This window comes from Lagopus muta, chromosome 8 (assembly GCF_023343835.1).
Source record: "Lagopus muta isolate bLagMut1 chromosome 8, bLagMut1 primary, whole genome shotgun sequence".
Lineage (NCBI taxonomy): Eukaryota > Metazoa > Chordata > Aves > Galliformes > Phasianidae > Lagopus > Lagopus muta.
Window position 1 is genome coordinate 14,429,991 of NC_064440.1, and position 15,745 is coordinate 14,445,735.

The window sequence follows — 15,745 nt, forward strand, 5'->3', positions numbered from 1 at the left end:
AGACCTTTGGGAAGCCTTGGCAGAGGGAGGGACATGGGTTTTGATGCCTCTTGGTGCCCTCCTGGCAGCAGTTGGGCCTGGCGCTTTAAGTGCAGTGGTGCAGAGACATCCTGTAAGAGGCCAGCTTTGCTGTGGCGATAAGGAGGAAAGCAGGTGTGCTGCTCAAGTCACTATGTTTCACATAGTCATCTTGTTTCAGGCCAGTGAAGGTGCTGCAGTGGATTACAGATTTGCTCTTGCCTCATGCTATGGCTCTACATGGCCTCAGCAGGACCAGAACGCAATAACCTGGGCCCCAGACAGGAGGAGAGCTTTGGCCTCGGGACAGACACCCTTGCAGCAGAGCGACAGCGCAGAGCATGGTGCCTCGCCCCTCAGCAGCACGCGAAACCCATCTGGGCTTTGGAGAGGCAGCATGTGAATGCCCACCAGGATCTCAGCCCGCCGCCCTCAGGGATCCCTTTGCAACAGTCATGCTTCTTGTACCCGCCAGCACCGTGCCCATCGCATCCCATTGAAAGCTCCCAGCCCTGCCCGGAGCTGTGTGGGAGCACGCTGCTCTACCAGCGCTCCTGCCTGAGAGCCAAACCCTACCACTTTCCTTTCTGGAGCCCCCAGGACACCAGCTCTGCCCCAAGAAGGGCAATGTCTTCCTTGATGATGGAGCCCTGCCTGCCACCTGTGCTGCCTGAGGAGCATGCAGGGTCTGGGCTGAAAGGCTCTGCCCTCAGCTTGGGCTCAGCTTGCCCTCAGCAGGCTTCCAGTTCCTGCAGACCAGTGCTCCACAGCAATTCCTTCCTACAGCCAAGCAGTGCTAAAGTGCCTTTGCTGCAGTCACCGGAAATGAAGAAGCTGAAGAACACTGCCAGTTTTCCCACCATCTCATGGCCACGCTCCAGGACTGATGGAGACTGCTTCCCCCACAGCCCTGCAGTGCAAAGCAGTGACCAGGAACAAACCTCTGCCTCCTCCCTGACCCTCGTGCCCAACAGTGTGACCCTTAGGAATGAGTGGTGCTCTTGGCCACTGGGGGACCCTGAGAGGAAAGCATACAGCTTGTGTGAGGCAGAGCCCAAGATCAGCCTCACGGCAGCTGTGCAGCAGCTGGTTGGACAGACTGCCACCTGCAGTGGCTTTGGACACGAAGTTAAAAGCTCTGGCCTTAAGAATGCAGGTGGCTTGTCCAACAGAGACAGATCACGGCATCGCATCATGGCACACGTCACTTCAGAGGAGACCATTGCTCCCCCAAACTTGGAGATGGGCAGCCATCATCTTAATGGTAACTCAAGCCTTATAGGCTCTGATGGTGCTGTCGTCTGCACTAAACGGATCAGCGTTCATCTCCTGGCCTCCCGTGCCAGCTCTCCCAACCGCAGCTCCAACTGCCGGCTCACAAACACACTGGCCCTGCGTGGCAGTGAGCAGGGAGCCAGAGCAGAGCCTCAGCAGCTTGCTGCCATCTCTGAAGTGGCCACTCAGATGTCCAGCATCCAGCTGGAGAAAAAGGAGAAGTGTGCCCACGCAATGCTCCCAGAAAAGCCTGAGTGAGTAGAGCATAGGGAATGAGAGAGGCTGTGGGGAGGTGGGGTTGGACTGGCTTTCTTCGGGGTTTGTGTTGGTAAAGGCTATACTTAGGGCAGTGCAGGGGTGACTGCGTCTGTGAACAAACCCATATGAAACATCCTATTGCAGGAGGAGCCTTTCTGCTATTCCAGGTCACACAGGCCCTTGATGGCTCTGAGCCCTCTCATCTACTTTTTCAGCCACAGCATGGAAGCGTGGTGGAGCCCTGCTTGTCAGGCTCTGCATGTGTTTTGGGTGAAGGTTGCTGTCAGGCCAGCTCCAACAAAGCTTTCCCTGGGCGAAAGTGTGCATTCCTGAAGGAGCGTGGCATCAATGTAGGACAAAGAGAATATGGAGCAGCACTGTGGGCTTCTAGATGTTTTGGGTTTAGAAAGTATTTACCACTCTCTAATGTGATGTCCTTCATTGCAGTGTTGCTGCTGGGGAGTCACTGCTGGAGCTGAGCTATCCTCAGGACGATGTGGAGGAAGAACTTCCTGGTGGCCTGGATGAGAGCTGCAGTCTGGAGGAGGAAGAGAACAGTGAGTGCCCACAGCTGAGCTGTGCCCCTTGGTGTGTGCAGGGGCTGTCTGGGAGTGAGGTGTGTGCACAGCAGGAAAGCTGTGACTGCACACTGTCTTACGTTCTTGCTGTCATTTTGGGATGACCTAGAGATTGCGTGGAAGTCAAAATCAATCTAGCAGCAAGGAGAAGTTGTGGAGGTTCCTCTGGGGAATGGAATAGGGTTTAAACTTGCCCCGCTCCAGTCTGTGTGAAGGGCTGTTGGCTCTACTTTTGTCCCACTCTTCATAGTGGGTTAGTGGGTGAAATTTAGGATTCAAGAACTTGGAGCAGCTGTGAACGGTCTGTCCACAGAACCATTTGTTTTTTCTCTTCCCTCCTGCAGGTGACTCGGATGCTTCCTCTGTCACTGGCATGTCATCTAATGACTCCGTGGCTCTTGTATCCAGGTTAGTAGCTCTAAATAATGCACTGCAGCTTGGCATTTTTGTCTTTTTGTCCACGGACTGCAAACAGCTTGGGGGGTCTTGTGTCTCAGCACTGCATCCTAGAAACAAGACGGCAGCCTGGGTTTTTCTTTAGCTTTTGGAAAGAGGTTTCTTTGGCCGTGGTTTGGTCAGCCTGTGGTCATCCGAGCCCTGCCTCTGATTCCTGGCAGACCTTTGTGGGATCTGTCCTTGGTCATGCTGCAGTGCTGCTCTTTGCAACTGTGGTGGAGGAGATAAAGGAATACTAACACACTGACTTCTTTTGCTTCTCCTTCATCCTTACTTCCTTCGCTGCATGCAGTCAGACCTGCAGTACTGGGCAGTCCTTCACCTTCTTCCAGAAGTCACTGCACCCACTACCAAACTCCCACCAATGATGCCTCATGCATTCCAGCCCTCACCTCTGCAACATTCATTACATGCTCTGCTTTTAGCATCATCGTGCCTCCTCCCTGGAAGCATTCAGGGCCAGCCTGGATGGGCCTTTGAGCAACCCGGTCCAGTGGGAGATGTCCCTGCCTATAGCAGGGTGTTGGAGCTAGGTGATCTTAAGGGTTCCTTCCAACCCAGACCATTCTATGATTGTATGTGTGATACACGTATGTAGCAATAGATGTATTTATTAATGCTGTGCTTTCTCTCAGAAAACTGCTTTGTCTAGGGTTTGACATGGTAAGATGATGTATGTACGTTCAATAAAACTCCATCTTCCTCCCTTAAAAAATGCCAAAACCAAGAGGGTTATGACAACTTAAAGGTATCTGTGTTACAATCTCTAGCCCATGTTCCTGTGGACCAGGTTATAGGGTTTGTTTTGTAACAAGCTCCCTGCAAAACACAGGAGGAGATAATGCTTGGCACGCTTATTTGTTGCAAACTCCACCCCTTGTCTCTGCAGACTGGTTACTGGCTTTTACGCCCACTGCTTGTACCACATTACAGTGATGCAAATTCCTGATAGCAGGATCAAGGCTCTTTGTGGAGCCATCTGATCTGCTGTGGACTAAAACAAGATTTGTGCCAAGGAATTACGATCGATGTGATTTATTGCTGTTTAATAACTTTTAATTACCAATTCTGGTATTGAAAAAAATGACTGTATAGAAATAAACACTTATGAAACATCCCAGCTTCCCTCCAGGCTCTTCTCTTCCTTTCTCTGATCTCCAGCTCCACTGTTGCATTTTGTCTTCAGTGAGGCAAAGGGCAGTGCAGGACACTCATCAGTGTGATGTGGCTCCATTTTTGTCTGCTGTTTCCAGTTTCTTGCACTATTGATTCATTGTAGGTTCCTTGACTGTCAGCGGCCCTTTTGGGGTTGTAACCTCCTCCTGAGGACTCTATTCTTGTTTCCTGCCTGGCAAGCAGTTTTTGCCCCGTCTCCTGTCTGTGGCATTGTCATCCCCTTGTCACTGCATTTACTGCCCTCCTTTAAATATATTTTTGCAAAGGCATCAGAAGCTCATTTCCTTGCTTTGTGGCAATTACGGACAGTACGGTCTCTGAGCATACATATGCATTTATGGATGTTGAGATGTAAACCAGCCTCTGTGTGACTGCATGTGTAGGTGCTCCCCATGCTGTTTTTACCTTTATTCAGCTGCCTCCTTCTTTGTTTCTCTTAGGAAATGCCTCGAGTGCCTGGACCAGCCCACTGAGGATCAGGAGAAAGTGCTCAAACCCGCTCTTGTCTGCAGTTTATTCCCTAATGTGCCTCCAACCATCTACTTCAGCACTCGCGATGAGAGAGGTGAGCTGGGATGTGTTGCCATGCCATATTCCAGCATCCTGGATCTCCTCTGGCCGTTGTGCCTTCTCTCACATGCCAGTTCTGCAAAGAGGATTACATACCCTCCCTGCAGGCCCAGTGGCTGTGCAGCAGAACGTAGGAAGTGCTGTATCTAATCAAGGTATTGTGTTTGGTTTCTTTTTGTCCTTCACTTTTTGTCGTCTTAGTGGAAAAGCTGCCTTGGGAGCAAAGGAAGCTGCTGCGATGGAAAATGTGCACGGTCACGCCAAATATTGTGAAGCAAACCATTAGCAGATCTCACTTCAGAGTCAGCAAAAGTAAGTTGTGGGAGGCTGGCATCATCTGATACATCATGTCCTCCCTCGCCTCTAGCTCGTGGGTGTGAGAAGGCAGACTGCCTGTGAAGAGCAGAACAGGAGGGAGATAGGCACTGCAGGATGCTGTGTTCCTGCTTCTGCCTGTCCAGCCTGAAATACGTGAACTTTTGGAGTCCGGGCAGAGCCCAGTCTCCCTCTTGTCTTGTCAGTAGTATGAACCAGAAGGACGTATTCCTTGCCCATTTGGGGCAGTATGTGGGGCAGCAGAGCTGCCCTTTGGCTTGCTTAAGCTGTGCCTCTAGGTGGTGCTGGCACTCTGAGGCGGCTAGCACTCCTCTAGTGCCTGCACCAGCACCGCTGTCCCTTGTGCACATGTACTGAAGAAGAAACTGTCCTTCACTCTGACTGTAAGCGGGGAATTCACGGAGTTGGTATCTTGCTACAGGAGAGACGTGTCGGGGCGGGCTGGGGACACACCGAGCGTTCACAGTTGTGATCCGTACTCTGGTATGTGATCTCCTAATGCTATTAACAGGGCTTTTCTGTGTATCAGGAGACCTCTGCTCAGTTCATTTTGAGGCTGTAATGAGACATGTAGGGCAGACCAAAGCGTAGAATATCTCGCAATCCTACACATCCCTCTGCAGGGCAGAGCTGATTAGCTAACTGCTTCGCTCTCCTGCTGGAAAACAGGAAGGTAAGGGTGTTCGAGGATTAAATGTTTCTTTCGCTCTCTCTCTGCCCAGATCCTTGCACCAGTCCTTGTGGGCAGATGACCCCCCCCTGGTTAACTGGATCCCTCTCACAGCTCTTGGCTTGGCAGTTTTGCAGTGCTAGTGTGACTGCTTTGTGTTCTTGCTGTGCACTATCCCTGGCGCCCTTCTACTAGCTCCAGGAAAGGGAGGGGATGTTTTTGGGTTGAGAGGGTGTTGTGTGTGGCAGGGTACTCAGTCATGGGCTGTTGTTTTTCCTGTAGAAAGCAATGACTGGCTGGGTTGTTGGGGCCACCACATGAAGTCCCCCGGCTTCAGAGCCATCAGGGAGCACCAGAAGGTAGGAGATGTATTGTGCTGACTTCCTTTATGTGTGTGGAGAGAGTGCTGGGAGCAGTTTGGGTGCCTTCCCCTCAGGGCCAGGTGTTGGCTGTGCAGGCTGTCCTTGTGGTGTCACTTTAGCTGTGTGGCAGCTGGTATTTCTGTTCTGGGAGATGAGTGCAAGAGGCAGGCACACATGGGAACTGGGTGAACATCTCTGCTGTGAGCACGAATCCTAACTACACACCATAACTACACACCAAGGCTGTAGTTAAGCTGTCTTCACTTGTGGCTTTGTCTAACCACAGTTATTGTTGTTTGAAGTAATCGTTCCAGTGACAGAGTTGAGTCATTGCTGGGTTCAGAGAGGATGTATTCCCTGGCCAGGGAGTGACGTGGAGAGGCAGGAGCATCTCACAGGATCTGGGTTCCTTTTCAGCTAAACCACTTCCCTGGCTCATTTCAAATTGGGAGAAAGGACCGTCTGTGGCGCAACCTGTTGAAGATGCAGACTCGTTGTGGGAAGAAGGAGTTTAATTTCTTCCCCCAGTCCTTCATCCTGCCCCAAGACATCAAATTACTCAGGAAAGCGTGGGAGGAAGGAGCTAGCCGCCAGAAATGGATTGTGAAACCAGTAAGGGAAAAGAAGCACTCGGAACCTTATCCCAACGTAGCTGCCAGGAGAAGATCTGATCTGTTCTTGTTTGTTTTGCAGCCAGCATCAGCAAGGGGCATTGGCATCCAGGTTATCCACAAATGGAGCCAGCTACCCAAAAGAAGGCCGCTGCTGGTACAGAGGTGAGCAAAAGAAAGCAAAGTTGACAGGCAGCCTGGGACCTCTTACTGTCTCATCTCAGACCAGATCTGGACAGTTGTCACTACCCAGCAAAGCAGAAGCATCTGGTTTGCGTCTGGACACCTCTGCAGGCTGAGCACAGTGGTGCTGCTGGAAGTGTGGCTCTGTCAGCTGGGTTTACAGGGATGCTGCTATTTCTCTGTAAGGTTTTAAGGTTTTGGGTGTAAACTGTGGGAGAGCTTTCCTGGCTCTCATTTTCACTGCATTATACTAAGATTGGAAATGCTATGCAAAAGAATTTCACCTGCTCTCCAAGTTGATTGCTGTTTTTGCCTTCTGAGGTGGGGCCAAGAGGTGCTGTTCCATGCAGAAATGGTAACTCTGCTGGTGCTTGCTTCTTTTGCAGATATCTGCACAAACCCTACCTCATTGATGGGAGGAAATTCGACCTGAGGATTTATGTGTATGTCACTTGTTATGATCCCCTCAGGGTCTACCTGTTCAAGGATGGATTGGTTCGCTTTGCTAGCTGCAAGTAAGTTGTACGACAGTGGTACAGGGGATCTTCTTTGATCAGCCACTTGTGGCTGTGGCAGCTACCTCAGCTTGGGCAGGAGGCAGTCACACTGTATGGTGGATGCTCAGAGCTCTAGTTTGCTTCTGAAGCTCTTCTTGCTGCTGAATAAGCAGTCTTGAAACGCACAGGTTCACTGCAGGTGAAAGGAAATGTGAGAGGATGTTTTGTGCATCCACCTTTTCAAGTCAGGATCAGCTCAGGGTAAAGCATTGCTTGAAGTGCAGTCTGTGCTTCAAGTGGATGCATTGGAAATTTAGGTGTTTCATCCAGTTTTGACTGTATTGCCTTGTGCTGCTGTAGTACCATCACTGCTTTTGCCCAGTGACACTCTGGTCTACTTTTATGACTTTGAGGGTGGGATTGCATCCCTTAGTCTCAGGGCAGCCTGTTCTGTATCTCTTCCTTTGTCCTCCCAGCTCTGGGTCTGTGGGGATGGAAATTGTGGAGGCAGCCTTGTTCCAGGCTCTCTGGGAAAGGGCAGCAGCAGAGTTGGTGTGCAGCCAAACAGAAAGGTGATGAGAACAGAGCTCCTTGCACCATGGGTCTGGAGGCAACCTGTTTAAGCTCAGACTGTTTGTGCTGCTACCATTTCCTCTAGGTACTCCTCTTCAATGAAGAGCCTCAGCAACAAGTTCGTGCACTTGACCAATTACAGTGTGAACAAGAAGAACACTGAATACAAGTCCAACTTGGATGAGACTGCTTGCCAGGGACACAAGTGGTAGGTGCTGTGAGGGGGGAACTTTCAGTGCACGGGGTCAGCTCTGTCTGTTCTCTGTTAAATCAGCCTTTTTTAGTATTACTACCCAAAACTGGAAGGTACCCAAAACTTCAGTATCATCTGCTCCTGCCAGGGGAAATGGGGACAGCAGAGTGATTCCAATTATCAGGACATGGTGTTGAGAAGCAGTGGTTCTGTTTCTGGTCACTTCAGAAGAAGGCTGCAGTCTTGCAAAAGTTTGTTCCCTGCTGTCCTATAGGTGGACTGATCCAAGTAGTTAGGCACTTGTCTCTGATTCCACAGTGATGTTTAAACTCTTTTAAAAATAGTGCAGGATAGAGTTCTCAATTTGTGGGCCTGGGCTGGTCTTTTTCACTTCAAAGGGAGCTGTGGAGAATGATTTGGTATCATAAAATTGCATTGCCTGGATCTGCTGCTCGGCACAGTTCCTCTGTGGGTACATTGAGAAGGGTCTGCTGTCTCCCAGCATTTGAAATCCTGTGGGACTGCGTTCATCTGTTTTTTGGTACCACCATGCAAGTCAAAACTGACTGCTCCCACATTAAAGATGAGTGGCTGTAATCAACTCCGTCTTGTATGCAGGAGGCCTGACCTTTGGATTCCTGGCCATTAGCCACACAGTCTCATTTAAGCAACATCTGAGCATCCCTGGCTCAGCGTCAGGGAAACTTGCAGTGCTTGGTGTGGTGTGGGAAACTCCTACAAAAGCACAAACGCTCTTCCCCCACCATCCTTCTTGCCACATTTATGGAAAAAAAAAATTCTCCACCCCCCAAAGCTTCAGTGAAATGGCTGTAGCTAAATGGCTTTTGGGGGTATTGATGAGCTTGGTGAGCTGCTTTGCAGTACTCCTGAGGAAGGCCTGCAAGAAGGGAAGGTTTGCTAAGGACACAAAGGGGGAGGGAAGAGAAGATCTGGAGCTGACGTACCATGCTCGTGCTAATTTGGGACTTACTACTCCAGTACTGGGATAAGTCTATGACAGATTTATGGTTCTGATAGCTTGGTCCTGCAAGAACAGGGGCCAGGCTGGGGAGAATTGCAACCAGGAGTAGAGTGGTTTGAGAATGGCAGAAGGATGCTGTGGTCAGGAAAAGTGGAGATACATCCCTTAGCTTCCTGCTAAAAGCCTTGCCAAGGCTCCCTATTGCTGTTTTCACTTCCCTGGCGGGGCAGGGCTGGGCAGCAAGGGGCCACAAAACAATCTCTTTTGCTTTCTGTCTCCCAGGGCACTCAAAGCTCTCTGGAATTACTTGACTCAGAAGGGAGTTAACAGTGAGGCCATCTGGGAGAAGATTAAGGACATCGTTATCAAAACCATAATTGCGTGAGTCTTGGTGCCCCTTGCTCTGCTCCTGACTGAGGAGTGCACTCCTGGCCCCTCTGGCTCTTCAGCCCCACTCAGTCTAGTCCTTTGGCTCTTAATCTAAGTGCTGCCACCACTGCTGGCTTCAGTCTCTCTAAATCCTTTGTTGTGACCTGTTAGCTGTGTTCTTGCTGCCGTAGCTGCAAGGCATGAATAGACCTGATACTTCCTGGATCCACCTGCAGTGCAGAGGGGAGGACCAAGAGGGTGCAGCATACATGGCACTCTGCCAGCTTGCACCCACTGCACCACTTGTGCAGGATGCTTCAGAATAAAGGTCCCTTGGTGCTGGCTGAATCTTCTATTCAGAAGTGGATCCTGTCTGACAGAGGCCCGGCTTGGGGGGTTGCTCAGGATCTGATACTGGATTCAAATGCAGTACAGCAGGAGCTTGCAGGCCTGCTTTGGTCTTTCAGCCCATCCGCTCCACAGCATGTGGCTGTGCGCACTCTGTGTTGGCAGTGTGCTGCAGTCAGGTCTCTGCTGCCTGTCTGTTGGAAATGAGCATTTTCTCTTGGCTTGCAGATCTGAGCCGTATGTGAACAGCCTGGTGAAGATGTACGTGCGGCGGCCGTACTGTTGCCATGAGCTTTTTGGGTTTGATATCATGCTGGATGAAAACCTCAAGCCCTGGATCTTAGAGGTCAACATTTCCCCAAGGTAAAGCAGCTTTTCCTCCCAAAGTCTGTCTCTAGGCCAGTGGAGGTGGATGACAGCTTTTCTTTTACCATAAAGTAAATCTGGCCTATGATGTCCCCTGCACTGAACAACTGCTTTGAAGACTCCCTCTCCTGATTCCTGCAGAATTCAAAGTCCTTCCTGTCTGCAAAAGCAGCATCCATCTGTAGCTTAGAAACCTGTGCTGGGCATGCCTCAGCTAGAGCCAGGGAATAGTACATTTAAAAAAAAAAAAAAAAAAAAAAAAAAGACCAAGGAAGAATGTGTCATGTAAGGAATGGGTGACGGCAGAGATTTCTTTGTGTGGGCAGAAGTACTTGGCAGCTCTGCTGCCTCACGCACCATTCATTCCTCTCTTGCTTGTTCCTTGGCTCCACCTGGCTATGTGGTCTCAGCTATTCAGACAGGGCTGGGAGCTGTGGTGTGCCTGGACACAGCCTATCCTGCCTACTGGAGTTGGATGAGCACAAACTAGACACAGTAGGGATTGCAGGCTGGACTCTAAGGATGGATTTGCGAATTTCCAGCAACCCTCTGGGTGGAGGAAGAGAAGCAAACCATTTCTGGCTGGAGGGACACTCCAAAGGGAGTGATCACAGGGCCTTCAGGCTCAGAACCTCCATTCTAGCACTCAGACTGCTGTGTTTTCTTCCTCCAGCCTTCACTCCAATTCACCTCTGGATGTGAGCATCAAGGGCCAGATGATCCGGGACCTGCTTAACCTCGCTGGCTTTGTTCTGCCCAGCATGGACAGCGTAGCCTCAAGACCTCAGACTAGAATTGATTTCACCTGCAGGTCAGCCCTATTCTCTTTCAGGGCAGAAAGGCAAAGCAGGCTTTTCTCTTGGAGGATTTCATTTGGGGGCTGCTCTCAGAGCAACATACTGGTTTCTGTTCTGTCAAGAGCCTGTGCTTGCTAGTCCTTCAGCTGGATGTTTGAGGGACTTGCATTATTCCCTGGGTATCTGGTTCCTGCAGACTCTTCAAGGAAGGATTTATGCCTGATTTACAAGTCCATAGTTGGAAGTGAGAGTAGGCCAGTGTAATTCATGCTTGCTCTGCAGTTAGTCAAGTCCTCCTTCCTCCTGCCAGAACTAGCATGATGCTGAGCTGCACTGCCTCTCCATCTGCTTCAAAGGCTGGCTGGCTGTGTTGGGGCTGGATCTGCTTACCCCATCCCCCAGAGCTGACATGCTGCCGACTTGAGCAAGAGGAGCACCTGTTATTTTGCAAAGGGTAGAGCAATCTGTTCCTTAGACAGAATTACAGGTGTCAGAGGAGGTAGACCTATGGTTGTGGGTGTGCAGTCTTGTCTTGCAAAAAAGGGAAGCTTTTTTTGCATAAAGCTAATTTCTGAGCGTGTGTGCACCCAGGCCCCTTTTCCTTCTGTTTCACCACAGCTTTGGCTTTTACTGGTTGCAGACCTTGTGCTGTGGGAAAAGGAACCAGCCCTGCTCTGCAGCAGAGTGGTTGCTATATGTACACTACTGAAGGGGCAGCTTGCTGGGTTGAACACCAGCACACAGTGATGGATGGGCATGAAAGAAGATGGGACTCCCGCCCTCTGCCGGCTCTGTGCCTTCAGCAGAGAGAGAGGCTTGGAGCATGGGCCCATTCCAGTCCAGGGAGCTCTCACCAGCCCATCTGTGACACTTTGATCACAGGCTCGTTTGCAGCTTGTGACTGAGGTGATGAAGGGCAGGTGCCCTTGCAGGAACCTGCAGAGGATTAACCAGATCTTTAACATGGTTCAGATGATGCATTACCAGAGTTCCTGCATCCAGGAGCAGGCTTGCTTAACTGTATCTGCTGCTCTGGAAAGGATGTGAGAGGGTGTGTTGTTTTGTTTTGTTTTTTGCATGTGGGCATAATTCCAGTAGATTTTTGTGTTCCCAAGACCCATGCAGTGTAGCCTCAGGGCTCTGTTTGGATCTCTGCTCTACTAATAATCTTTGTGGCAGCAGAACAAGTTAGCTGTGTTGATATAAGTGTTAAAAGGTGTTGGGCAAGTATCTCTGCCTCTGGCATCCCCAAATGGCTCATTTGGGTGCTTAGAATAATTGAGATGCTTGCTGGTCAGAACATACAAAAGACCAAGGTTTCCTATGGCAAGTGGAACTGGAGATGCATTTGAATATTGGGAATTCTTGGATAATGCATGAATGCTTAATCCCCCAATGTTCCCCTTTCTTGTACAGAATCAGTACTGAGTAGAAGTACACCCAGGCACAGTGTAGTTAGGGAGCTGCATCTGGAGTGGGATATAAACCTAAGATCTGTCCAGGCTTCAAGTGCTCTGAGTCAGGTCACAGTGCCTTTCTGGCCCTTTTTCATTCTGTATGGGTGGGAGGTGATTGTTAATGTTTTTAGTGAAGGAATGCTGTGGGGCCTGAGCTGGCAGGATCTCCCTTGTTGCCTTGCTCACATCCTACCTGGATCCCATGCTGATGCATAAGGCTGTGGATGCATCACTGATCCCAGAAGTAGTGAAGTCCTTGGAGGAAGCATTCTCTCTTTCATGACATCTTCGTTGGGGTGTCATGCTGAGAGGAGCCTTGCAACATCGGGACTTTGCTTTGATTTCTTAAATATTCTACTGTCTTTCTGTGTTCTTAGTCAGGGCAGTGCTTTGAAAGAGAAGCCCAGACCAGCCTCTGAGTGTTTCACAGCAGAGAAGTTAAAGAAGGCCTATTACTTGACACAGAAGATACCTGACCAGGTATGACACAACAGTCCCTGGTACTGAAACTGCCAGAGTACTGCCAAGCCACTGTCTCAAACAATTCCGTGTTTGTCTCAGTCCTGTTTCCTGACTGTACCTCTGTGTGGAGACACCCAGGTTGTGGGGAACACCTGGGCTTCAGCAGATCACAAGGTTGCAGAAATAAGTCAGGTTTGCTTAAACCATTGTTGCCACGACTCATATTTGCACTGAAGTGGACATGTGCTGATGGGGGGACAATATCCACTGGTCCCCAAATAAGGTCTGAACACTGCCTGTTTCTCATATGTCTCTGTGCAGCTCTCACTGCATTTGTCAGTTGACTGCATACAGGTTAGCTAGGACACTTCCCTTGTGTGCAGCCTCTGTCGCAGTGGCAGAAGTGGTGTTTTCAGCAGCACTGATGTCAGCACTGAGTTCAGATTCCCTCATTTTGCAAGTGGCCCTTGTCCCGGAGATCTCAGACTCATGGAGACCTCTGCCTGGAAGTGTTTGGAGAGTGGGGAGGTGGAAAAAGGAACTGAAAAAACGTAACTCGCTTCTCCCTGACCCTGAGACGCTCTTGTCTGCAGGATTTTTATTCTTCTGTCTTGGACATCCTGACTCCGGATGATGTTCGCATCCTGGTGGAGACAGAGGATGAATATTCCCGGCGTGGGCAGTTTGAGCGGGTGTTTCCCACCCACATCTCCACGCGCTACCTGCGCTTCTTCGAGCAGCCTCGCTACTTCAACATCCTGGTGACCCAGTGGGAGCTCAAGTACTACTTGAATAAACACAAAGGTAACTGCCATCTGAGAGCTGGCACAGTTACCTGAGTCAGGCAAGTTGCCTGCCTGAGGCCGTGGGAGATTTCTGACCCTATGCATTTTGATAAGGAGCTGCCTGCCTCCACGCTAGTTCCCCTCTCAGAATGCTTCAAATGTCAGGAAAAGCTTATTCTGAGTTGATCATGGATCTGGTGCTGAGTTCACCAGCACAATCGAGCGTTTCTAGGTGCCTTGGGATATCCTTGGGATATTTAGTTCTCAACTAAAGCAGCATAGATTCTGCTTTCACCCTGCAACTCCGGCCTCTTATTCCATACCTATGCCTTTTTTTGAGGAAGGAACAGCTCGAGTCACTGGGGTTTGTCCCTTACAGGTGGTCTGTGAAGTGAAGGCAAAATTAGGCCTGTTCCCTGTGTCTGCTGCTGTGTTCTAACCTAAGAAGTAGCACCAGCACACATGCAGGAGAAAGGGGCATTTTTCTGAAATGAAATCTATCTCTTATCTCCACTTCTCCAGGACACCTCTGTATTCCAACTAAAAGCATCTTTTAGTGAAATTTGCTGGGCAGACCATTTCCTTCTTACTCGGAGCAATAGGAGGGGCTGTCCAGGAAAGACAATAGGAGGGAGTGTCCAGGAAAGAAAACTGAGTTGTAGTGTAAGATGTTAGAGAACACAGAGCCTGTGGCTCAGGGCTCTCCTTCAAGCCCCTGCCTTAACTGAAGAGGTTTCGGAAGAAGCCAACCCTCCACTGATACAACTGTATGTGCTCCTAATGTCAGCACTTTATGTAATGCACAGCAAAAAAAAAAAAAAAAAAACCCACCAAAAAAAACCTCAAACAAAAAAAATGGGGCAGGCAGGTTGGGAGGAAAAGCTTTTGTCACTCTTCAGTGGTATTTAAGCTAATATCAAAGGGGTCAGTAACTGTCTTTCACAGAGATAATAACCTTGCAGCCCTCTCCAGCTGTGCTGTCAGCATGTGTCATTCTTTGCCTTGCTAATGCCTTTTCTGGATGCTCTTCTGTCACTTGGAAGAAAGACCCTGTCATCGTCTTCACTGAAGTGCTGCCCAGAGCTCTGCTACTCGGACTGAGCCCTGGCTTAGTGCTCCAGCATCCTCCTGGCAGCCCAGCAAACAGCACTACCCCTTTGCTGCCCTTTATCTATGAGCAAAACCCAGCCTCTGCCCCCTTCCTTTTCACATCCATTCCTCACAGCCCTCACCTCTCCCTGGCCAGTAAGTTCAGAGCCTTGTCTGGTGCCCAGAGCTGGGGCAGCGCTGCCCAGCTGTCCTGCTTCTCTCAATCCTCAACACATGGTTTTTTTTCCAGGGTCCTGGGGCATGCTGAAAGGTCACCAAGGAGCACAGTTTGGGAAGCAAGGGTTCCTCCTATAGCTAGAGCTGGTATCATATAGCAAAGCGTGGTAACCCCAGCTGGAGAGCATCAAGTTCCTGGCTGTTGCTCTGCTGGTTCATGAATCTCAAGGCACCTTAGCCTCATCTGTGTCAGGAATGGAGCCCAGGTCTCAGCCTGTATTGAGCTGTGTGTGCCTGCCTGGCCTGGATGTTTCCGGGCAGGGAGGAGGTGATGCAGTTGGTAGATGTGCCTGGAGGAAGCTACCTGAGCTGCCATCCTCTGGGAAAGGAACTGGTGACTGCAAAGCTGCTCTATATCTGCACTGTAGGAACTTTCACCACTGCAACCCAAATCAGGTGCTGCTGTTGGCAGGCACCAGGCTCAGGGGACTGCCAGTCTGGTCCAAATCAGCAAATCCTGTGCTGCCCCAGTTTTCCTGTGTAGCTGAGCCTGCTGCTCGGTGTGTCTGGCTCCCTGGGAGAAAGGCAGGCACTGCATCACCCCACGTGCTAGCATTCAGCAATGTTTGCTCATACAGAGGGTGAACAGCCTTAGTTTACCCTGTGTTTGCTGGGGCTCAGGCACACATTCAAGTTATCACTGCATGGTCAGTTCACTTCGTGCAGCATTTTTGTGTTCCCTAAGCTGGGGGAGATGTAGCTGTCTATGAGCTTCCCAATTCATTCTTGCTTCTTGTCTGTTCTGTCACCTCCCAGGTCTGGAGCTACTGAAGAAATGGTGTGTCAAAGGCTACCACACTGGGACAGGGACGGATTTGGCCCAGATGGTGAGCATAGCTGTGGATAAGCCAGGGAAAGGTTGCTGTGAAGAGAGGGGCAGAGAGTCTATGAATCTGTGGGTTGTCTGATTCAGGAGCTCTTTCTGCTTTTTCCACTTTCCGTGCCTCCTGCCCTATCTGTTCGTGCTGTTCTTCCCTCTCTGCTAAGGCCTCCAGCAGTCTAGAAAAACCCACGTTTCTCTGTCTCCCACACTAATATAAAATCTGTGCAGTAGATCAAATTGCAACCACTTTGCATCCAAAAATGGTTGGGCATAA

General features: G+C 50.1%; 1 protein-coding gene across 10 annotated transcripts in view; it reads left to right on the plus strand.

The window, feature by feature from the left end:
* Positions 1–15,745, plus strand: part of LOC125697169 (tubulin monoglutamylase TTLL4-like) — a 34,587-nt gene that overhangs the window by 16,953 nt on the left and 1,889 nt on the right. For 6 of the 10 annotated variants that reach the window (XM_048953968.1, XM_048953969.1, XM_048953967.1 and 3 more), the window contains one exon: positions 200–960. Coding sequence is in view for 4 of the 10 variants with exons in the window: in XM_048953974.1 (XP_048809931.1) it covers positions 244–1,547; positions 1,999–2,108; positions 2,474–2,537; positions 4,202–4,326; positions 4,533–4,643; positions 5,620–5,696; positions 6,117–6,311; positions 6,393–6,475; positions 6,880–7,008; positions 7,649–7,771; positions 9,021–9,119; positions 9,684–9,818; positions 10,495–10,632; positions 12,453–12,555; positions 13,131–13,341; positions 15,405–15,475 (3,078 nt within the window). In the remaining 6 variants the exon portion in view is untranslated. Of the gene's footprint in view, positions 1–199; positions 1,548–1,998; positions 2,109–2,473; positions 2,538–4,201; positions 4,327–4,532; positions 4,644–5,619; positions 5,697–6,116; positions 6,312–6,392; positions 6,476–6,879; positions 7,009–7,648; positions 7,772–9,020; positions 9,120–9,683; positions 9,819–10,494; positions 10,633–12,452; positions 12,556–13,130; positions 13,342–15,404; positions 15,476–15,745 lie in introns of those variants that run through there. The other 4 variants (XM_048953974.1, XM_048953975.1, XM_048953973.1 and 1 more) reach the window with 1 other exon arrangement.